The 24,053-nt window shown below is 45.6% G+C and overlaps 1 protein-coding gene across 1 annotated transcript; it reads left to right on the forward strand.

The window, feature by feature from the left end:
* The first annotated feature begins 1,894 nt into the window (after window positions 1-1,894).
* Window positions 1,895-23,698, forward strand: LOC126536452 (fatty acyl-CoA reductase 1-like). Its single transcript, XM_072287626.1, has 12 exons — window positions 1,895-1,979; window positions 2,319-2,479; window positions 4,857-4,970; window positions 6,344-6,519; window positions 6,963-7,035; window positions 8,557-8,778; window positions 9,160-9,204; window positions 9,325-9,443; window positions 13,910-14,149; window positions 15,088-15,217; window positions 16,172-16,299; window positions 22,739-23,698. Exons 1-12 carry the CDS (start codon window positions 1,976-1,978, stop codon window positions 22,887-22,889), a joined length of 1,563 nt encoding a protein of 520 aa, XP_072143727.1. The 5' UTR covers window positions 1,895-1,975; the 3' UTR covers window positions 22,890-23,698.
* The last annotated feature ends 355 nt before the right edge of the window (window positions 23,699-24,053 follow it).

A 24,053-nucleotide genomic window follows, 5' to 3' on the forward strand; every position in this document is an offset into this window, starting at 1 on the left:
TTCCGCACATTTTTCTATCACCTGATTGATAGTGTGAATATGGTCTATTGTTGAGTAGCCTTTACGGAATCCTGCCTGGTCCTTTGGTTGACGGAAGTGTAAGGTGTTCCTGATTCTATTTGCAATTACCTTAGTAAATACTTTGTAGGCAACGGACAGTAAGCTGATCGGTCTATAATTTTTCAAGTCTTTGGCGTCCCCTTTCTTATGGATTAGGATTATGTTAGCGTTTTTCCAAGATTCCGGTACGTTCGAAGTCATGAGGCATTGCGTATACAGGGTGGCCAGTTTCTCTAGAACAATCGGCCCACCATCCTTCAACAAATCTGCTGTTACCTGATCCTCCCCAGCTGCCTTCCCCCTTTGCATAGCTCCCAAGGCTTTCCTTTCTTCCGGCGTTACCTGTGGGATTTCGAATTCATCTAGACTATTCTCTCTTCCATTATCGTCGTGGGTGCCACTGGTACTGTATAAATCTCTATAGAACTCCTTAGCCACTTGAACTATCTCATCCATATTAGTAATGATATTGCCGGCTTTGTCTCTTAACGCATACATCTCATTCTTGCCAATTCCTAGTTTCTTCGTCACTGCTTTTAGGCTTCATCCGTTCCTGAGAGCATGTTCAATTCTATCCATATTATACTTCCTTATGTCAGCTGTCTTACGCTTGTTGATTAACTTGGAAAGTTCTGCCAGTTCTGTTCTAGCTGTAGGGTTAGATGCTTTCATGCATTGGCGTTTCTTGATCAGATCTTTCGTCTCCTGCGATAGCTTACTGGCAACCAGTCTAACGGAGTTACCACCGACTTCTATTGCACACTCATTATTGATGACCACAAGATTGTCGTCCATTGCTTCGACACTAAGGTCCTCTTCCTGAGTTAAAGCCGAATACCTGTTCTGTAAAAATTACTACCATTACTGTAAAGCAATAAAGCATTGTACACCCGCCTGAGCAGTTGTAGCGGTGGTTTTGAACCGCTTCACTGGACATCCACTTTCGCAGGGAAGAGTTAACGAGTCAGTGTTTTTTTTTTTTTTTTTTTATGCTGCCTTCAGCGTGACGGGGCGTTCAACTCTGGTCCCCATACTCTGGAAAAAGTGGAGAGAGAGAGAGAGACACGTGTATTGCTAGCTGCAAGCAATGAGGCAACTGTTGCTTTGTGGCTGGATTAGCTTCCACCGTATTGGCGGCCTTCGGGCAGCCGATTCACCTACGCAGCTTTGTCACACTGACGCAGCACCGTTGAAGCCGGAGCTGCCGTCAGCCTATCAGAGGACGAACACAGCGAAATCTGCTCAACGCGACCACAGCATGCGCTCGAAACAAATTAGCTTTTTCTCTCTCTCTCTCTCTCTCTTTCTCTCTCTCCTTCTCGCTCGCTTTCACGGCGATCGCTACGCACGGTGTTTTCGGCTTTTGTGTAAATGTAATGCTGCACAGTAACATACTAACAGCCCAAACAATGGCCCGTCGCTACTGAAGGTGGTCCCTGATAGGCCTCACCATTGACTACGACGTTCATCCTGCGATGAGTCAGATAAGGTATGGGAATAATGGTAAGTCGATTTGAGTACGTGCAGTACCGCTTTCGTATCCCTTGTCTGAATGTCTCGGCGCCAGCTTCAGAGTTTTTCTCGACGCGGCACGGTATTGATAAGTAAGCGTGATGCAATCCAGACTATCTCGCCACAGTGCGCGCAATGCAAGGTTAGCAAAGTAAACATGTTAAGCAAGAAAGCGAGCAGTCAAGCAAGGGAGCGGTCGGTCGCTTGCGACCGCTTGGTGGTGCCTCGGTGACTGGGTAGGCAGCTGACTTTGCAGGCCGGTTTCGACGATGTTTGCCAACAGCTGCGAGCTTGCTGATCCCGACGAAGCGGATGTCGTAAATGTTACAGTTTTTGCAAGGATTCGTGCGCGTGGAGTGCGGCGACGTTGACTGAGTAGGGAGCACGGTGAACGCCTGAAAATATGGGTGAGTTCCATCAGAAAGTCTAATGACCAGCAGGAAATCAAGAAAGAAAAGAATGACAAGTGTTTTTTGAAAAATTTGTAGGGTTTTCGTGCTTCTTTTCTTTCTTCTTTGGTTGTCGACCGAGCAGCGAAAAAGAGTATATGCGAAGTACTATTGAAAAGTGCGCGAGTAGAAAACAAGTTCCCAGCGGGCGCAAGCAGACTAAAGCCCATTCGATGTTGTTAGATAGATGATGCCCGGCAGATCACTGCGCAAATAAATAATCTGACTCTGCGCGAGAATCGACAGTCTATCTATATAGTTCCTTACACATTCAAACGACTTGTTTCTCATCTGCAGCAGACTGCGGACGTCAAAGAGACATGGTGGGAAGGGAAAGCCGCCCTCAACACATCCTGGAGCCGCAGGGGACAACCGGAGACAATGGGATATCGCAGATTGCCCACTTTTACCAAGATCAAGTGGTATTTATCACAGGAGCAACCAGTTTTATCGGAAAGGTGCGCCTGCTTTCATACTAGTGAAAGGGTGTGTTGCACTCATAGCTGCAGTATCTTACGTTTATATATATATATATATATATATATATATATATATATATATCTTGATATTGTCTGCGAAGTTGGCTTTGTCAAAAAGTACCATGAGGTCATTGCCAAAATAAGGCTTGGTATAGATGAGATTGTTTTGCAATTCAAACTGAATTCAAATCGATGTAATAATTCTTGGATACAGGACATCGGTAATCCGATATCTATGCTAGAGGTCTCAGATCTTCCAGTCTATTGATTGGGTTTATTATTATTATTATTATTATTGTTATTATTTCAGTGAGGTTCTGATTGCAAGCATTTTGAATTCTTGCCATTGCAGATTATGACTACCTATTGTTGCTAACACAAACTGCGAAAGCGGAGTACAAATGCTATCGCGTAGACATCCCTAAGTGGCTAATATTAATGCAGAATGCCGCCTTCACCGCCACGCAGCGTTCCTCATAACCAGATAATATCTTTGGAGCCTGAAATTTATAGTTGAAAAAAAAATCCTTGATACACAACGAGGGAACGCCGATTATCCGGCATTCGTCTCACGAGAGAAATCAATTCCGACTGCAACCTTTCGTGTTGCGCCGTTGAAGCTAGCGATGATCAAAATCCAGGTGAGGTTCATGCTTCTTTAAACACTGTGTTGTCCTAAAAGGTCTGCTGTCAAATGCGGACCACTCTGGCGCATTCAAAGGGCTGCAAGTTTATAGCTTTGGTGTGTTCACAAATGTTAAGTTGGCGTGACGCACAGGGCGGGAATGTTGCAGCGCTTGCGCAATCTGCCACAAAGTACCGAAGCAAATATCGATCCATCAGCTAAAAGGAAACTCAACGAGTTCGTTAAAGTGTCGAAGAACTTGCACATAGCAACTGAGCTTTCAATTTTATGACTAAGTGAACTAACTAGTGTTTGTCGATTATTTTTTTGTTATTTATTTATTTGTTTATTTATTTATTTGCTTGACAACATTTGAAAGGTTGAAAACTTTCGTCAGCCGCATTTTCACAATATTTGATTGTTAAACGAATTTGCAGAAACACACACGCATTAAAAGAAAGTAAAATTAAATTATGCGGTTTTACATGCCAAGACCACGATGTGGTTATGAGGCACGCCGTAGTGGCGTACTCCGGAAATCTAGACCACCTTGGATTCTTTAACGTGCGCCTAAATCTTAATACACAGGTCTTTTCGCATTTTACCCCCGTCGAAATGCGGCCGCTGTGGCCAGGATTCGATACCGCGACCACACATACATTTGCACAATGAAGAGCACTTAGCGCTGACGGGCTTGAATCGACGTTGCTGCCGCGGCAAGAAGCTTGGTCTGGTGTCAAACAGAGAGATAGAGAGAGAGGTAAAGAAAGCCAGGGAAGTTAGCCAGACGCACGTCCAGTTGGCTACCCTGCGGAAATAGAGGGACGAAAAGAAGGAAAGAAACGGGAGAACAGCACCAGTTGTTGTGCTCCTTCGAGTGTGCGTGCGACTGCTGTCTATGCATGGTAAATACAAATATAAGGTATAGCTATATGGCCATGCTATATAGGTACAGCTATATGCTACATGAGCAGATTGGGTGAGGGAACAAACGGCGAGTTAATGACATCTTAGTTAAAATCAAGAAAAAGAAATGGGCATGGGCAGGGCATGTAATGAGGGGGGAAGATAACCGACGGTCATTAAGGGTTACGGACTGGAATCCAAGGGAAGCGTAGCAGGGGACGGCAGAAAGTTAGGTGGGCGGATGAGATTAAGAAGTTTGCAGGGACAACATGGCCGCAATTAGAACATGACTGGGGTAGTTGGAGAAGTATGCGAGAGGCCTTTGCCCTGCAGTGGGCGTAGCCAGGCTAAAGAAGAAGAAGAAGAAGCATATGATTATGATGATGATGATGATGATTATGATGATATGGTCGATATATTTTGCAGTGGTAGGGCTGATTAAAAATATTGTGGATTGCTCAAGTCCTAAATTAGGTCAATACGTTCATCAGTGCAATATAGGTCAAATTATGACTTATGGTAATTAAATTATCAACAAAGTTATGTATAATTCTTCATGTTCACAATTAGTGTTGCCTGTTTAGTTTACAACCTTATGATCTCTTTACAAATCATCAGTCATAGTTTTTGTGTAAGAGAAATGTTACGGAGTCTTACGCGGAGTGTCATGAAAGTTGCTGCCAATCTGAGCGCCCTCAGAGGTACACAAAATGCGAAACAATTTAATTTTTCTGACATTTCCAGACATTTAAATCTATGGAAGGGCTGTTTTCTGACTCAAGTGTCGCTCTGCGACAGTGACTTACAAGTGCTCCTATGTTTCAGGTTCTGCTCGAGAAATTGCTGCGATCTTGCCCTGTTAAGCGGATCTACCTTTTGATACGCAGCAAGCACGGCGTGGAACCAGACGCGAGGCTGGAAGCTATGCTCCGTTCTGAAGTAAGTTTCGAATGCCAACTGTTTATGTTTAAAATAAGAGCAAAGGTGTCTTTAGCAATCTACTCTTCACTTAGTACAGCTAACGTCTACAGAACGAGAAAATGTGAAGCTACAGGCTGAATCTGAATACACCGCGGCCATGAGCCCGATGAGACACGTAAGATAAAAAAAAGAGTGAGTGAGTGAGTGAGTGAGTGAGTGAGTGAGTGAGTGAGTGAGTGAGTGAGTGAGTGAGTGAGTGAGTGAGTGAGTGAGTGAGGGAGGGAGGGAGGGAGGGAGGGATGGAGGGAGCGACAATCGACGGGAGGACCCTGTCGCGCTGTCGTGTAATGGTGTGGTGCAACCACATGAACGCAATATCGCGAAGACGTTTCTATTGTTTTCTGATCAAGTACAATGGTACGGCCGTAAGAAATGCAAACGCACCACAAAGCAAACGTTGTAATCTGATCACTCTATATGTATAGTTTGAATACGCCGTCATCACAAGGAAAAAAAAAGAAACGTTTTATGTCCCCAGCGCTAAATGTTGTGGATCCATCTGGTAGGTACAAATCAAAACACGTGGGCGGTTTTCGCTGGCCTCTTGGGCCCGCAGCATCAAAGCAAACATCTCCTCTAAAAGAATAACGACGAAATATCGCAAGATCGCTGTACTAATCGCGACATGACACCAAACGAAGGCTGATTTTACCGTTGTCTTTTGCTGTCACGTCGGAGAGCAAGTAGCAAGCGCTAAATCAGATCGAAGCGTGGACCCGCCGGCCACAAGCGAAGTTTTCTGGCTGACCAGAAACCGCGGCAACGCGACAAGCCATGGTGACGCTTTCCGCGATGGCCAAAACTGTCGATTGTCGCCGTCGCTCGAAAATTGCGCGCATGTGGTTACGGCTCTGCACAATTCACTTGTGGCAACTACATGCATCATAGCAGCAGTATTAGATAACGTGTTTACATATTAGAATGTAATTGGAAGATTACACACGTGTACGTCCTTAGACCAGCTTCACGCACATCTCTAAAGTTTAGTAAGTACGTTACGTGTGTTAAGACTCTAGTGTCCATTTTAAACTAAAATTAGGTAAAGGTTGAATCGGACATTTCGCTGGTCTATAGCATAATCTTGCGGTCCACATGCAGAGGTTTGACGCACAATATTCGTAACTGTGACTATAAAATTACGTTAGGAAACTATGAACACATAGAAATAGATACATTGAAACTATGTTCGACGCGGTAACAAAGTTGCTCTGGCGTGTGTCCACCCTCGTTTTTCAATGCCAGAAGCAGGCCCGTAGTACAAGTACAATAATACTTTGTCATCGATCGCATGGACACGTATACATTTCACTCGCCTTTTTTTATTTGTCTAGGTATTTCAGCGAATCAGACTAGAAGTACCCGATGCTCTCGGTAAAGTAAAGGCAGTTGCTGGTGATCTGACTCAGCCAGACCTGGGATTAAGTGAAACTAGTCTGCACACCCTAGTGGATGAAGTGTCGGTCGTCTTCCACTTGGCAGCCACAGCCAAACCCAATGAAACGTTCAAGTGAGTAAAGAGAGCTATGTGCCCTGCAACACAGAGCTTCCACTCAGTACCAATATTCTGTTATACGATTGTAGATAATTTCGTGTAAGGAATAATTTGTGTAAATAAGTAATACAGGCACCCTGGAGCAGCAATATACATTTGGAGCTTGCGGCTTCCTTGAATTTTTCTTGAATTTAAACATGGGGGGAGAAGCGTTGTGGAAGTGAATGAAGCTTATCTGCTTTTGCTGATTCAAACTAAGCTTTTCAGTTAAACATAGTTACAAATGAAGCATTTTGGGTGTCATGCCTCATGACGTGAATACATCTGTACCTGCTATAAGTTAAAGTTGCATGAGACTTAAGTGACTATACATATCTAATGTGTATTCTACGAAGGGTTTTGATTACAGCATCACGACTGGTATAGAGCATCTAGAACATCTGTTTTATATATTTCAGACAGGCGGTCCAGCTGAATGTTTTGGGAACACGGCGTACGGTGGACATCTGTAAACAAATGCGAAGCCTCTGCGTGAGTTACTCCAAATTGTTTACAGACATTTGTATATTAGAGAGCTTTGGATATGGCAACTTGCCCAAATTTTCATCAAAATGCAATGCATAGTCCCAGTTAAATTTTTTGTGCTATTACACCGCACGTAAAATTATTACTAGAACCAAGATGGGTACCGAAAGAAAAAAAGGTGATACGAAGATAGCACCATAAGATTGCTAGTTGGTGGCAGTGTGGTTGCGGTTGTTGGTAATGCTCCCAATAAAAGAATGTTCTAAGTAAAATGCTTTGAGATTCAGTAATTTACATCTTTGTTGCTCAGAAACTAAAGACAAACAATTCATTCACACTGTCTAACGTGCATAGGAAGTTTTTCTGAACGCACTTTTTTTTTTTCTCCAGCCGCTGAGCTTAGTACTGCAAGATAACAGAACACAACGTGGGTTCTCTTCGCAGAGACATTTTAAGGACATCAATTCCTAAGGACGTCTCTCAATGGGCCACAACCTCCCTTAGTTCCTGAGGACGAAAACATCTAATCATAACTTGGCGTTCTGTATTATCTTTGGCGAATATCTTTCTCGTATTTATCTCCAGACCTGCCCATTAAAATGAACCTGAATTCATTTCAAGTATCATCGGTGCTCTTCTGTACTCCCTACATATGCATGAATTCTTTACTCACTCGTTCGTAGGCACTTGTTCATGTGTCAACAGCCTATAGCAACTGGGGCAAGAGGGATGTTCACGAGATGGTCTACCAAACACCAGTAGAAGCAAACGAAGTTATCGAAGCAGCTCAGTAAGTAATCTGGCCATAGTTTCTATCTCGTAGTGTGACTAACCAAATTGTTGCCCTTGGGAACAGACCTCTCTTCTGATTCAGATAATTATTCCTATAGTTACTCAAAAAAGCGCACATATTGCAGCACATTTAGTTTCTTGGATTGCAGATACTATACCCTTAACTACTGTCACGTGCGTTGGAAGTGAGTCGTAGAAAGTGGAATATGATAAAAGACAGCACACCCAGCAATGTATTTAAATTTCCTCTCCCTCGTCACGTGTTCTCGGTCGATAACTGCAAGGGATACTTCTAGTTTTGTGCGGCGTTATTTCCAGGGCGCCGTCTCACTGGCGCGAGGTTTATGCTTGGTGTCAATGGCTTAGCCAATCATCACGCATTAAAGTGTTATCCCCTAAAGGTATACAGCGAGAACATGGCCCCTGTCGCAAACAGGAAAAAGCCCAAGAACAGCTGTAACTACTCGTTAAAGTTTCAGATCTCATTGTTCAATTAATTAGCTGGCAAAATATTTCTAGGTCGTAGAAGTATCAATGTAGAAGTATCAATTATGGTTGCAGCTTCACTTTTATTTATCTAGAGAAGAAAAGGTCCAATGACCACGATCACTGCGTCATTTGGTAATTGTCTGTATATTATTGTTCTTTATTACCCGTTCTATTATAGATAGCTCCATTTCAATTTCAATTCCATTTCAATTACAAATGTTTCTTATTTGTTAAGGATGCCACCAGTTCCTTAAAATAAAACGGCTCATTGGAGCGTATAACTCTTTATGCAGGTGTGCCGACGAGAAGACAACTAAGCTTGTTGAGAAATCTTTATTTGGGCAGCCAAATAATTTCACTCTGACAAGTGCTGTAACTGAATCACTACTGCTGGATGAGCGCGGACAGCTGCCTCTTGCTATAGTCCGCCCCTCCATTGTCACTGCATCGTGGAAAGATCCCTTCCCGGTGAGACGCCAGCACGTCCAGAAATGTTTTTTTTTTTTTTTACACAAGTGGTCAAGGATCTTGGTATGCCGGACGACCGGGATGCTTTAACCAAATTGTCACAAATGACGTCCTGGTGTTAACAGTGCAAATGTAAGACGGGACAAGAGACTAGAAGGCGACACCGCCATCTGGTGTCCCGTATACGTTTTGCGCTGTTAACACCAGTATGGAAAACCAACACGCCCAAGCTGCTATTATAGGGACAAATTGCGTGTTTGGCAGCTCTAACAGCAAATAGTAATTATAGCACATTCCCTATGCTATATTTCAAAGGAAGCACCACATATATTCCGCTGAAGTAGCATAACCACTCGCTTCGTTCATCGCTCTTTTTCAAAGGGGTGGACAGACTATCGGAACAGCTGCACCGATGTCATCGTGTCGGTAAGTACGACTTAAATGCTTCATCACGTCCAAATTTGTGATGCTGCGCGTAAACACGAAGCATGTTCTGGAACCAGTTTTGCGCCGTGCGGTTACTCACTCCTTTTCTTTCATTTTCAGCTAGGTTTTGGTTTGCTACCATCAGTATTACTGGGAAAAAACTGCGTCGCAGACCTCATTCCGGTTGACGTTGTAGCCGATACGCTAATATGCGTTGGCTGGCAGATCGCCACGACTAGGTAAGGGCTACACTAAACCTTTGCGCATCAAGAGTGTAAGCCGCTTATATTTGTTGCCTCAGTGACTGGTTTGGTGTTAAAGAGCAAGCTGTTTAGCATCTTGACTTCATTGTCTGGCCGAGGCCTCCGAGATAGCACTAGATTACGTGGCTCGAAAGACGCGTGATGCAATCTCGGAGGCTACTGTCTCGCGATCATACAATCAGGCAGATGACCTTTGCGCGATAGGTTATATGTAGTCAGAGTTCAAGCTGCAGAGCCAAAGAAAAGGCACGCCGTTAGCCCGGAGGAATGCGTTCTGAAAATTGATTTTATGCCATACTGCTCGTGGTTTCTTGTGCTACACAACAGCCTCCGAGATCGTGGGTGGACAGGTTTTGCTCGAAATTGAAAAATGGGCGAGTTGGTATGGAAGCATGGCTAAATTCCGAGCGCGAACTACTGAACTACTTATTTTGCTTTTATGCCGTTTTATGACGCTTGATGACATAGGACATAAGACATAATCTCTAACCTTCCGAAATAGCGCCGTGTCATCTATTTTCTTGTGCCTTAGCTTGTGTCCCAATACTTCGCGCTGTGAATTTAGCTAGGTTCTTGTTGATCCCGTCGTCCCATTCGGCGCGAGCAATATCGCCAGCAATATATATATATATATATATATATAGGCTGTCCCACGTAACTTGAGCCACTGTTTTAAAAATAAAAGGCACTCCAATCTCGAGTTGAACCGAATGCATAATGTTGACACTGGCCTAGAGTTACTCAGGCAATTTTTTTTATTTTCCCCTGAACTAACAGATTAGTTATGCTCAATTAATCAACTATTTAAGTATTGGCTGCAGACCCCAAGTATGACGGGGTGCTGGCGCACAGTTATTGGGCTGCTCTCAAGCGTGCGATGGATGAACAAGGTCTGCTGCATCGAGACTGGCCCGCAACAGGGAGTCATTTCTGGTGTAGGTATCTGGGCATGCGGCTCATATAGCATGACGGTGCAAATGCATGCTGCTGGCCGAGCGTTGCCGAAGCGATAAAGCGTCTAAGGCCACGACAAAGAAAAGACGAAAGCAGCATTTTGATTCTGCTCGAAAGAAGGAAAGGGCGAAGCACGTGGGAACGACGGAAGCTGATGACGGCTGCTACAATCTTGCCTTTGTACACAAGACCTTGTAGCAGTTTTCGAATGGAACGCTGTTGTTACAACTTTAAACCTTAGGGCTCGAATAGCAGCGAATAAATTGCACGGGGACAAACGTAATGGCAAAAAAAAAAAAACCTTCGCTATATGCAAGGAAGATTACGCATGTCTTCTTTAGACAATGACTCTTTTCGCACTGGCCCCGTCTGCTCTCCTTCTGTCACTTACTGTCTACCAGACGTTCTTTTTTGATCTCGCACCCTGTACGTGCGCATCACTTCGTAGTCGCATTATCGGGTGGCCGCGTATGGCTTCACACTTGTGCACCGTGACTGGTGCGTCAGTCCATCAGAGAGTGCGCCCGCAGTCTGTTCCAGTTTCCCGGATGTAGATCATACCTTATGTACGTACCTCGTTTGAACCAATCTCAGCGAACTGAAATACATACAGTGCTCCTCAGGCACCCGTATCCCTGCGTGTTCTCCACAGCAACGCTATTTGGCTGTGACCAACGTTGAGCAGCAGATATGGCTTACTCCAATGAGGAAAGAGCGTATGCGGTTTTGGCTCTAGGTGCGTCAAGTGGACATAGAAGGCGCGCAGTTGAGCTATTTCAACGGTGGCATCCAGGTACGCGTCCGAGCTCAATGACGATTGTGCTTGCATATGAAGCGCTGAGGCAGACTAGGACTTTCACGAAGAAACGACATAAATCTTGAATTCTGGGCGAGGACGAGGAGACAGATACTCTGTCAAAGTTTTCTTCAGGCGCACATGCAAGTGTTTGTAGTGTGGGTGCTGAAGCTGAAGTGTCAAAATCTTCAGCGTGGAGAGCACTTAAGAAGAGGCAACTTCATCCGTACCACGTGCAGTTGCAGCAGATGTTGGAGCCCCGCGATTTTCAAAATCCAAAGGACTTTGCAAACTGGATTATAATAAAGACGGAAGAGGACCCAGGCTTTGTCAATAATATACTGTGGACCGATGAAGCTACCTTCTCACGTAATGGCCAAGTGAACATCCACAACGCTCAATATTGGAGCAATGAAAACCATCACTGGGTTTTGAAGACGCATCACCAATATCAGGGGTCGGTTAATGTGTGGTGTGGTGCACTATCATTGGACCCGTGTTTTTTTTATAACACGCTTACAGGCGAAAGATACGTCAACGGCATCCTTCATGGGACACTTGAGGATTTTCTTTGCGAAGTTCTATTGGCTAGGATCAAGGATATTTGGTATCAGCATGATGGTGCTCCCCCGCACGGCAGCAGCAAAGCTTGCAAAGGGCTGCATCAAGTACTCCCGCAGCAGTGGTTTGGACGACACGGGCCCATTCATTGGCCGGCACGGTCGCCAGATTTAACTCCCCTCTGTTTCTTTCTTTGGGGCCACGTAAAGGCCCAAGTATACCGGACGCCAACCACAACATCAGAGCACCTAAAAGACAGGTCTGCAACTCCATCCATGATGCAATGATCAAAAACGCCTCGGAAAATGTACCTGAGATGCCAAATGTGTATTGCAGCAGATGGTGACCTCTTCGAACACGCATTATAATCAAAGGGCGCTTTTTGGATTGAAGGTCACTGGAAAATCATTCCGGCCCTAACGCCTCCTCTCCACCCAACCCCATTACACTCCTCGGCAGGCTGCCAGCTCTTGCTCATTTGACGCATAAAAAAATAAAGCTATGTTCTCGTTCTCTTGAGGTTTCTCAAGGTGCTCTAGAAATTTGCGTATCACACTTGGGGTCTGCAGCCAATGGAAAAGAAACCTGACATGAGTAACTACTTAAGAGGAAAAAACGAAATCAGGAGAGAAACCATTTATGATAACTCAAAGGGTAGCTCATAACTTTTCGTAGCGAGATCAAAATGCCTTAGAACACGCACCTATAAAGTGAGATATAAAAAGGAAGAAGAAGCATGTGCTTGCTGCGGTAAAGCTAGGGAAACGATGGAGCATGTTTTATTAGAATGTGAAGACGTCTGCCCAGCGGTCGATTTAGGCACCACTGGCCTCCTTGAAGCCCTGGGTTCAGCGAAAGCAGTGAAACGGTAAATATGCCTGTAATAGAGAGAGGCAATCGGAAGATTGGTGGAAGAAAAGTAGCGAAACGACAAAAAACGCAGACTTACAAAAGCAAAGTTCGCAATAAGGGGGTCAGAAAATTTGGTTGTGGGAGTTCGTAGTGGTTTTTTTTTTGCTTTTTTAGCCTAGGTATGACATTAGGCAGTATAGTAGCAAGAGCTTGGTGGTGCAATCCACCGCCTCGTTTCAAAGGGGACGCTGATAACATCCATCCATCCACGGCAGAGTTGGTCGGGTGCGACAGGGAGTAGTCTCTTCCTCTTGGGTTCGGGGTCCACAAGGGGCGGGGACGTTCAGCGCGTGCGCCCATCCATGCTTCTGCGAGACCGTCTCGCGAGACTTACACCTGACTGGACGAACACGATCGTTCGAAGGCGCCAGCGTTCGCGTGACCGTACGCGCGAACGACCAGGCGTTGGTTTTCCAGTATGGGGCGAACATACTCGCTCGCTATCCAGTGAGTCAGACTTCCTCCATTTGTCGTGCGCCCATCGGCATGTTTTGTGGATAGCAACTCAGGTAGCAGGCATCAGTGCATGAAAGGTGCAATAAATGCTCTTGTGATTGTCTGCGCTACTGTGTTGTCGTTCGTTTGACCCACGAGGACGGGTGAGATCCCCACAACCTTCAGCCGTCATTTCCTAATCAGTAAGAAATAGTATAGCAGCCAGTGAAAAAATCCTGTTTTTCTTGCCTCATTCGAGACGCATCAACAGTGCCGGAGCGCGTGAAGGCCTCTTGGACGCATGAAAATCCATCGTGTGCGAGCACCGCGGTGCGACGAAGCAGCAGGCCACGCCCACTGCTGAAACTAATGTTTTCTCCAGGCGAATGAAACGGCTGGAGCAATATCTGCCAGCGCGTGCAAAACTCGGAGGCCGTGGTTGACCATGTCACCGTTATGTTCATACACATGTGCTACTCATTACATAAAATATGACCAAATTCTTAGGGAAAGCGACTTGTACGTGGGTCCAAATTCTACACGTAAACAGCGGGTGCCCGTGGCGCGACTACAGCAGTATTACAAGTGAGACCACGGTAGTATTACTGCTCACATTGTTCACTTTGTTTACGTCCCGTGATGTATGTCAGCATTAAACCTATTGCAGCATATTTTGTGTTTCCTATTTAATTTGGATCCACTCGAACTCATGATAGACTCACACTTGAACTGAACATTTTCTTAAGTGCTCCTGCATAAACTTTTCTTTTTCTTCGTTTCGCAGGCCAACATACCTGAGAGTGTACAACTGTACTAGCGGTGCATTACAACCACATACGTGGGGCGAGGTAATCAAGGAATTACGGAGAACGATGATGCGTAACCCTCTGTCGAGCAGCTGTGGCTTCCCCAGCTTCATGGTGACCAGCAGCGCAGCCTTGCATCGTCTCACTCTGTACGGCCTTTGTTTGGTGCCTGCGTTCCTAGGAGACGTGGCCTTGCGGATGACTGGACGGCAACCCAGGTTGGTTCTGCAGTCTTTTAAAGCGCCTAACCTGCTTATACAAATGCCTGCATTTAATGCGTAAGTCTGTAAACTGTTTCGTCTGTGAGTACTCCCGCCTAAAATCAAAGCTGTTAAAGCTGGATTTGTACGACGGGACAGTTCACTTATTCAATCGGCGGGCGAAGATGACGTACCTCAGGCCGACTATATAAGGCCACACACGAGATTCTAGCAGCGCGATCAGTAGCACCTCAGCTACGTCATGATCATCTATCAAGTGAATTAGCAACCCGTCCCATTTTGCGAACGCAGCTTGATTCACTTTGGGAACGATGGGTCATAAGTGAAACTCTGCCAAATAAATACCCAGTGAGCCGATATCCCTACTATGTATCATCGATACAATTATTGGAGTGCTTCGGGCTGTGTTACAACTTCCAAAGACCACGTATTGATCAGCAGAATTCACGTGTTGATCCCTTGATTTCTTAACATACCAAGGTATGGTTACACTTGTACGTGCTTGCGAATTAACGTACACCACGCTGCTTACTTTTCATGTTTTGGCTGACTGTGCATTCATCAAGCAGTATCTAATTTGGAGGATTAATGAGGGCAACATCAAAGCAGGAACGTAATTTTCCAATTTGCCAATACGCAATAAAAATTTAAGTAATAAAGTTTCAGAGTGGCCATGCACCAATACTGGTATATATAGAAAATTATCGTTTTAAAGGGAACAAAGTTCTTAGCGGAAACAAAGAGTCATTTGAACGTCTTTCCGGCCTCCAAACGAAAGAAAAACAAAGTGTTTGTGCGCGTTTGTGCATGCCAGTGGAGGTTATCGGACATTAAAAAAAAATTAAACGTGGCTGGTAACAAAACCTCCGTATTCAAGAAAAGCGCTTGAATAAATAACTACAATGCATTTCCCCTTTTGCTGATTCTCTATCTAGTTTTGCTGTTCGTTGTGCCAAGGCCATAAACGCCATGAAATCCCTGCAGTTCCACACCACAAACAGCTGGCTGTTTCGATCAAACAACGTCGTGGGGCTGATCAACGACCTCTCTCCTACGGACAAGCAGGTGTGTTGGCCGTTCCGCATAGCTTTAGCTCAAAAACACAATCATCACGATGGCGGGCAGTGGTTGGTACTGCCTTGCTTCTACATGTAATAAAAAGAAAAAGAAGAACACAGTCGGTGATGAACACAGCGAGCGACATACGAAAAGCAATCGAGGAAGAGTCTGTGTCCACCGCAGGGGCGTCTGCGTCAGCAGGCGTTTGGTGTGTTGCGACGCCACGTACCCGAGCACACGAGGGTTGGCCCCTCCCACCTTCTCCTTTCCTCTTCCTTCATCTTTTTCTCCCCACACCCCTTTACCCGCGCAGTGCTGTTGAGGCTGTTATACTTTCTTAGCTATGATCGCACATAGCCCCGTTTTTAACTTCAGTAATCCGCTGTTTATTGCACATGATTATGCACTGATGGCGAAAATTCTCTGTTGCACGTATTGTTGTTTGTTGTTTCTTGTTAACTGTGACAGAATGGAAAGTTTGGCTGCTTAAGAGCCCGCAATCGCAATATTACAGCAATAGAAAAAAAAAAAGAAAGTTAAACGAGGGAACAATGTAGATATTAAAAAATCAGCAGCAACTATAGGCGAAGCATGCTTGGTTTGATAGAGAATGTTTGCTAGTAATCATATGTGGTCTGCAGGGAACGGTTGCATTGCATGTGTGTGTGTGTGTGTGCGTGTGCGTGTGCGTGTGCGTGTGTGTGTGTGTGTGTGTGTGTGTGTGTGTGTGTGTGTGTGTGTGTGTGTGTGTGTGTGTTTCATGACCGCAGAGCCAAGTGACAATGAAGCCGGGAGATTTACACGTGAGATGCTTCGTGATAAGTCTGACAGTCGTAGATATGTCAGTGCCACCTGCCGTGCATGGTATTGTACGTATATGAGCACTTTCTAGTGCAAATAAAAATAAAATAATGGCGCGTAGGTATTCTGTAAGTCATATAAAACCTGCTGTCGCTGCAGTTGTTCAACATTGACGTTCGGAAGTTGGAGTGGTGCCATTACTGGGATCAGTACATACAAGGAATCCGCAAGTTCATCTTCAAGACCGGCGATGCAGAATTTCCAACTGCACGAAAGCACTTTGGGCGGTAAGAACTCATTTTTCAGCGAACAATGAAATCGTAACCGGCAGCCTAAGTTGCAAAGCGATTTCTAGCGCGTGATACAGTGGCAAATATCATGCGAAAAAAATTTTTTTGGAGTGAATGCGGTTTTGAAAATGCATACTGATGTGGCAGTACTGGCCGCGTCCGCCATCTTGCCCGAGTCTCAGTTGCGAAGCGCCTGTATCTCATGCGCTCCGATGTGTCTCCGCGATTGTCACCGTGCAGCTATTCAGGACTCTAGAAATGCAAAACTCGCCTTCATTGTCCACCAATTCATGAGGAGCGAACTTCACGGCGGCCCGCGAATCAACGAAGCCAAGCCCAGTAGTTTTTGCACATTTGTATATCCGCTCAGGCGGCATTCTCAAGAGGCGTACTGCTTTGAAACCGAAACCTTTGCCGAGCCTCTTTTCGCGGTGACAAGTACTTCAACACCTTAGCTAAGTATCCTAAACAATTGCTTATGCGTTCTGGAACTTGCGACTGAACTCTCTTAGATAACCTTGCGTTGCTTTACAACCCTGCAGATTCGTTGCGCCCGCAAGTAAACGCGTTCTCAACTGAAAAAAACGAAGCTCTGATACTAGTGAGGTTAGTCGAAGTTTACACAGCTCTGTGCACGCACTAATGTGTGCTGTGGTAGCTTGTTCGTGTTGTATTCTGGCTTCAAGGAGTGTGAGCTGAAACTGTGCGAGTCAATTCGCGCACGTATGTCCCGTGAAGACGGAGGACAAACGCAATTGGCAAGTCGAGGGTCGGGAGTCAATTTGTTCCGGAAGTTAATTGTTTCAGGAGTTAACTGTCTGAGAGGACGTTCATAGACGTGGCTTCAAACAAATAGACGCGATGCAGACTGGATGGAAAACGTCGTTCGCATTGGCCGCTTTTTCCTGGCGTTGCCACAAACCCTGGTGCTTCAAATATAGCAGCGAATAACAACAGAAAAACACCAACTAGGGAAGCGGTCAAAGCAGCAGTTATGTGTGCCTCTGCTGTCGAATGGGCAGTTTCGTTTTACTGTGCTTTCGGCAACATGGCGGATGGAGCTTTACTGCAAGTCGACAGATGGCTCTTGACATTTTTAATAGCGTAACAATAGCGTAGCAAGAAGACGCCGGCTGATGGCTAGAGAACGCCTCTCACGTAAAGTGTTTGATTACATTAGTACGAACTGCGTCTGCACACACTGGATGAAGCGGCTTCAATACCTACGCCGGAAATTCAGCTTTTTTCGGCGACCCCATGCGAGAGGACAGTGCCCAAAAGTGGGCCAGAGCGGTGGACGAACGGGTGCGCCAAAAGGAGATGGAAGCATGGCGCCTAACGCTGGAGTCAAATTCAACGCTGCAGCAATACAAAGCCTGGAAAACGGGCATCTTTCCAGAGCCAATATACGACAATGGCGTGGGTGGCAGCATGTTCGAGGCGCGGGCGCTTCGACACCACTGTCGAATGAACAATGTGTAGGGCATGCGGCAAGGTAGCTGAGGACGTAGACAACATGGACAGGTGACGTACAAATCTGCAAACACCCCCGCAGGAGGAGGCAGCGCTCCCGACAGCGCTAGGTTTTCGTGCAGATGGAGAGGCCACCGCGGGCCTGGCAGTGACAGTGGGAGTGACTAAACGACGCCTCGCGGAGTGTTGGACGCTCGTGCGCCGATAGACCGTACTGTGGACAATAGACAGGTGACGTGACAGTGCACGCTATGTACGCGCATTTAGTTTTTATTTACTTTTATTGCGTTCATTTATCTATTCAGAGCAGGGTAACCGTTCGCCTGCCCGCTACAAAGGTAATGGTCACAGCTCATCATCATCATAATTCCCCATTGCGCAATTCTAGTCGCAGTGACGCATAAGCAGACAAAAAAGAAAAGAAATTGGTCTGCAATCCATGCACTGGAGGTGGTATGACAGCGACGCTGTAAACGACAATTAGAACGATTACCCAGTCTGACCTAGCTTGAAATTATCCACATGGGGGCATTCACATGCATTTACTTGACTATTAGCCTAAGGCGACCTACGACTTGGCTTACACTAATACTTCGTGCGCCTACAAACAGTGCACGAGAGAAAAGAGATATGCACTTAACCGCACTTTCGCCGCGCCTCGTATGCGCGCTGCTCTTTAGGAGTCCTCACTACACGTGACCTTCCCATAGCACTGCCACAATACAAATAAGTTGCTGGGTGAGTTCTTCTTTTACATATAAAAGCGTAGCTACGTCACTCTCTGCTTCGTATGCTACAGTTGCCGCTTCCCGACAACTGCAGTACCTTAACCGGGAAACGCTTGCTGCGAACGCTATGCGCGAAGGCGAGCTGTCTGGTTCTTTTGTTATTGTTGTTGTTTTTTTTTTCCGCACAGCCGGCGTCGCCGCTGCCGCGGATGGATAGATGTATGGATGGATGTTATGAGCGTCCGCTGTGGAACTGGGTGGTGGGTTGCGCCACCAAGCTCTTGCTATTATAGTGATTAATGTCCTACCTAGGTTAAATAAGAAAAAAGAGAAAACGAAAAAAAAAGCGCACGATGAATTAACATAAACAAAATTTCTGACATTCTATTTTGAACTTTGTTTTTGTACGTCTCCGTGTTTTGTCATTTCCCTACTTCCACCAGTCGCCTCTTATTAATCTCTATTGTGGAAATGTTTACTTTCCCCCTGCTCTCGCTGCATCCAAGGGCTTCAAGGAGTCAAGTGGTGCCTAAATAGACCGCTGGGCAGATATCCTCACATTCTAATCAAACATGCTCTATCGTTTTCATAGCTTTACCGCAGCAGGCACATGCTTCTTCTTCCCTCTTATATCCCGCTTGTAGGTGCGTGTTCTAAGGCACCTGATCTCACTTCGAAAAGTAATGAGCTTCCCTTTGAGTTATCATAAATTGTTTCTTTCCTGAATTCGTTTTTTCCTCTTAAGTAGTTACTCATGGCAGGGTTTTTCTTTTTTTTTTCATTGCCGCCACCCATGAGATTATTTCAGCCTCTCTGACTTTCCGCTTGACCTTCTTTGTTGCTGTATTGCTCACCCTACAGGCTGCATACTTGCTGCTAAGCTTCCTAGTTCGTATCCTCCACTGTGAATAAATGTTTTTTTCCGAACAAATACCTAAACACTCTCCGAGCCCGTTTACATTCTTCCATATTCCGCAGTCGTTTTTCATAATCAATTTTACTGTGAGCTTCCCTCACTTCAAGACTTGTTCAGCCCATATCACCCTGCACAGCTTCATTTCTCGTCTTCCCGTGAGCGCCCAATGCGAGGCGTCCCACTGACCTGATTCCCATCGAATCCTTATTGTACCCTTGATTTAAAGCAAACAACCGTATTTCCAAAAGTAAGTCCTGGAAACATAACACCTTTCCACATACCCCGGAGCACCTCGCACCTACTGTATCCCCATAGCGTTCTGTGCTTCATTATGGCTGTCTTTCTCTTCCCCTTTACTGTTATTAATTTTTCCTGTGTTTCCATATATCTATTGCCTTCGTTTATGCATATACCAAGGTATTTATCTACTCCCACCCGAGGTATTTCCTGGCCCTGTATTACAACTGTGTGTTCACTGTTTTCATTGAATATCATAACACCTGATTTTCTAACACTAAATTTCAGACCTAAATTCTTGCCTTCCTGTCCACAGATATTAGCCAGACGTCGCAAATCACTTTGCTTGTTAGCTTGCAACACAATGTCGTCCGCATAAAATAAACCTGGAAGCTGCTGCTCTACTACTGTACCCACCTGTCTGCATGAGAGATTAAACTTGATATTATTTCCCTCTAGCGCCCTCTCCATCCTCAATATGTACATCATAAACTGCAGTGAGGATAAAGGGCACCCCTGCCTCAGTCCCCTGTTAATATCAACAAGCGGCCGTGGCCCTCGCACTCGCACAGCGGAGCGTGGACACCGTAGTCACCGACTCAAAGACAGCCTACGGAAGCTTCTGCAGGAGGGTAATCTCCTCCGCGGCCCGAGACATTCTATCCAAGCGCAAGCCTCCGGGAAGAGCCACAGAGATCGTGTGGGTTCCGGCTCACTCGCAGGTAGCAGGTAACACCATCGCCGACTACCATGCCCGAGAAATGTCAATCTGGGCCGAGCACGAGGTGGAAGAGCTACCGCACCCGGTTACCAGCTTTCGGGACATTACCCGGATGTACCGAGAGGAAAGGTGCAGACTGCCTGAACCACACCCCAAACTCACCAGGCAACAACAGACGATCCGGCGTCGAGCGCAGGCGGGATCGCTTGCGCATCCCGTACTGATGAAACGCATGTACCCTGCGAAACACGATATGCTTTGTCCTTTTTGTTAAAGAGGAAAGGGCACCCTGCCGCACGTCTTGGCAGAGTGCACAAAACTAAAGACCCCCCCTCCTCCCCTTCCCACCAACACCCCCAATCCCCAACCCCTTGAGCGATGGGAGACCTTGTTATCCAGCCACGCGTTACCGATTCAGCTCGCACTGACGGACAGGGGCCAGGAGCTGCTGGGAACATACGGGTCCCGTAACTAGGGAACCACCCCGTCTGGTGCCTGCGTGCACCACCGATTTATTTCGGGCCCAATAAATGTTGATTCATCATAATCTCCTCGCTCCTCACCCAGGATGCGCGGAAGCGAGCGCCATCTGCTGGTTCTGCAAGGAACCCATCGGCGCAGGCGGCATGCGCTTCCCGAGTGTTTACCTGCGGGGACGACAGACCCATTGGGAGATAGAGCTATACAGTTTCGCTGTAAAGGGAAGGTGCCTATGCGATACCTACCTCTGTAAAGCAATCAACAAGGAAACGTGCTAAGAAATAAAGAGGCCTAGGCTGCGGGTTGCCCGACCATGGATCGGGACCGACGTGCGGATTCTTAGGCGTTCACTTGGTGCTCGCGGCTGGCTATGTGGTGCGTCGAGACCGATGTGTCGTGGGAAGGAAAAAGGAGAGTCATACCAAAGGCTTCCTTAAAAGAAGTGTGCCAGAAGGTGTGAATGCTCAACAAAATAATTTCTACCTTATATCTTTTACTTTGCATGTCTGTCTATATGCCAATCGAAGAGACGCACAACATATTTCTTTTAAATAAGCATGACAGAATGGTATGCTACATTGTCGCCCTCCTTTTATTATTTTTATTCTTTTGTAGATTTATTTATTTATTTATTTATTTATTTATTTATTTATTTACACATACTGCAGCGCAATAAGCGCTATATCAGGAGTGGGTTAACAAAGGAAAATTATGCACCGCAAAATAAGATAAAACGATGAAGGTGATGTGCTAAGACCATACATCTTGGATGGCAGATAGAAATCTTTGCGATGGGCATGAGCGAACAGACCCAGGTAAGGAATTCCCGGTAAAACCCAGCAGTACATGGAAGGGGTTTTTCGAATAAGCTTTCAACAGTAACGGGAGCAAAGATTTACGCAGAAGTGCCATAACACAATAACGGACTGATCAGCCGTAACGGCGTGGGAACGTTTGAAAGCGACAATCAGTTTGGTCTACTGTTACATATTTACTTTCGAATGAAAGACCCAAGCCAGGTGGGCCAATAATATAGGCCGTATTTCTTGCTAGAAATCCAGAAGGTAATCTTTTTACCCATCGGCTGCTGTCCATTTTCCTTATAGAATTGTTTTTAAGTATTTCTTGAATTGTCAGAATGGCGGAGTGCCTACAACGGGCGTTAAGAATTTCTTTGTCGGCTTTAGCATTTGGACCTTCCTTTGCTAATACCACATACCAAAAGGTACGAGCAAGGCTTGCTAATATAAGCCACTAACTGAATTTTCTTTGACCTTGCAGAGGAGCTGCAGTGCGCGTGACGATTGTTCATCATGCGCTGGGAAATCTAGAGCTTTAGTATTATGTGGCATTAGCCCCATTAAAAAGTAAGCTAGGCCTTGTTCATATCTATAGGCAGGCGTGGGGTAGCGATACATTAAATCTTACGTGACATATGGACGGAAATAGGGAAAAGACACACACACGGTCTGGCGCTTTTCGATTCCTTAAATTTTCCTGCTTTAATGTTCCTCGTAGCCTTTGTGTGCGTGCGCGTGTGTGCGTGCGTGCGTGCGCTGAGAAAGCTTACCTATAGGGACTTCAGCATAACACAGTTGAGGAAGCATAACACACAGTGCGCCAATGTGCTTACCGTAAGAGGGACAATATTACGCAAAGGAAAACTGCTGGCAGCGGGCCATCAGCTTGCGGAGTTGAAGCGTGACGACACGCTCCATTTCTGTCACGGGAAAAGTTAGGCTTTATTAATAGTGTCGAAACAACGCAGTCAGCTACACACCCTTGAAAAGGATAGGTGCGGAAGTAACATATGACAGGTCAGGGCAGAAATTTGAAGCTTACATACGAACAATGTGCATGCAATTCTACTTTTTTTCCCAGGCTCGACGCCGTGCGCTGGTTCTGGTACTTGGCACTGGCCGTTCTTGCGTGGCGACTTGCAGTAACGCCGAAGGCTTGGAACACCTACAGCTCAGTACGTGTCCTTGCCGCGGTACTCGGCGACATGATTGGCTTCCCGCGGTTGCTGTGATTCTCGCCATCACACAAAAAAAAAGATTAAAAAAAACATGGACAGCCGTGAACTGTGGGCAAAGCGAAGCATATATGTTCTGAAGACGAAGGTTACGGAGTAGCACGACACCGGTTTGCTATGGTGATGAATTCGATAGCTTAGTTACGCTTCCGCGCACTCTCTACCAGACATTTCGCAGTCCCTAAATGAGCCTCAGTGTATCCCGCCAGGCTCTTTGGCGGGCGCTCCTTATGACCTCTGCTGCTCTAAAGTTCATGAAGTAAGGAATACTCCGTCCCTCATCTCAAGAGTTTCGCATGCGAAACTACTGCAACGCAAGGAAAGCTAACCCGTTCATCGTCGCAACGACTTTGAAAACAGAGTAGTAGTTCCGCTTAATACAAACGAGCTTAGCCTTGCCCACTTCTCAAAGTTTAGTAAAATATATTCCGTAAAACATCGTTTCGGCTTACCGCGGTGCTCAATTCTATGTTCGTTATCACAAATACGATAATTTAATAAAAATTCCGGCGCCCATAGGTAACTTTTCATGATCAAACTTCCTGGCGGTGTGGGTCTTAGCAGTCATTGGGATCTGTAGGTCTAATTGGGAGCGAAGAGTCCCACAACGGCTATAAAAATAATGTTGAGCGCAAGTTGCAAGCAAAGATATCTATCAGCTCGGAGCTTTCTTTTTCCCTCAATACTTCTAACAAATTCAGCCTTCTCGCAACAGCTGCACGAAAGTGCAATACACAAAGCGCTTTTGTTTCATTACTAATTCGATCAAAATGTATTATAAATTAAATCTTTATGGTGAAACGGTTCGTTTGGTGGTGTCTTTTATTTTTCTTCTGCGAAGCAGTGATGTTTACTTACGTTTGTTTTCAGAGTTGAGCTTATTGGGACAAACCTATCTGGTAAACTCATATAAACTTTTGGCAAAGTGAGCATCTTTTACCAAAGGTGAAGCGTTATCAGTGTGTGATGTGATGTGTGGAACAATAACGGCCCAAGCACCGATCCCTGTGGTAGCGGAAATGAAATAAAGTATTTTCGCCGTCTAATGTTCGGAGAGAATAAACAAAGTGTTTTGGATTTAACCGAATAGCTTAAATCCAACAGGATAGTGGTCCGCTTCCTGAGGCACCCGATACTTTAGGAATTAACTGGTTATCGTAT

The sequence above is a fragment of the Dermacentor andersoni genome, chromosome 4 (genome assembly GCF_023375885.2).
Source record: "Dermacentor andersoni chromosome 4, qqDerAnde1_hic_scaffold, whole genome shotgun sequence".
NCBI lineage: Eukaryota > Metazoa > Arthropoda > Arachnida > Ixodida > Ixodidae > Dermacentor > Dermacentor andersoni.

Bases quoted from the DNA above. Each gene is read 5' to 3' on its own strand.
- LOC126536452 (XM_072287626.1), top strand. The intron at 2,480-4,856 runs GTGCGCCTGCTT...CCTATGTTTCAG, and splicing joins CAACCAGTTTTATCGGAAAG to GTTCTGCTCGAGAAATTGCT. The intron at 14,150-15,087 runs GTTGGTTCTGCA...TTCTCTATCTAG, and splicing joins ATGACTGGACGGCAACCCAG to TTTTGCTGTTCGTTGTGCCA.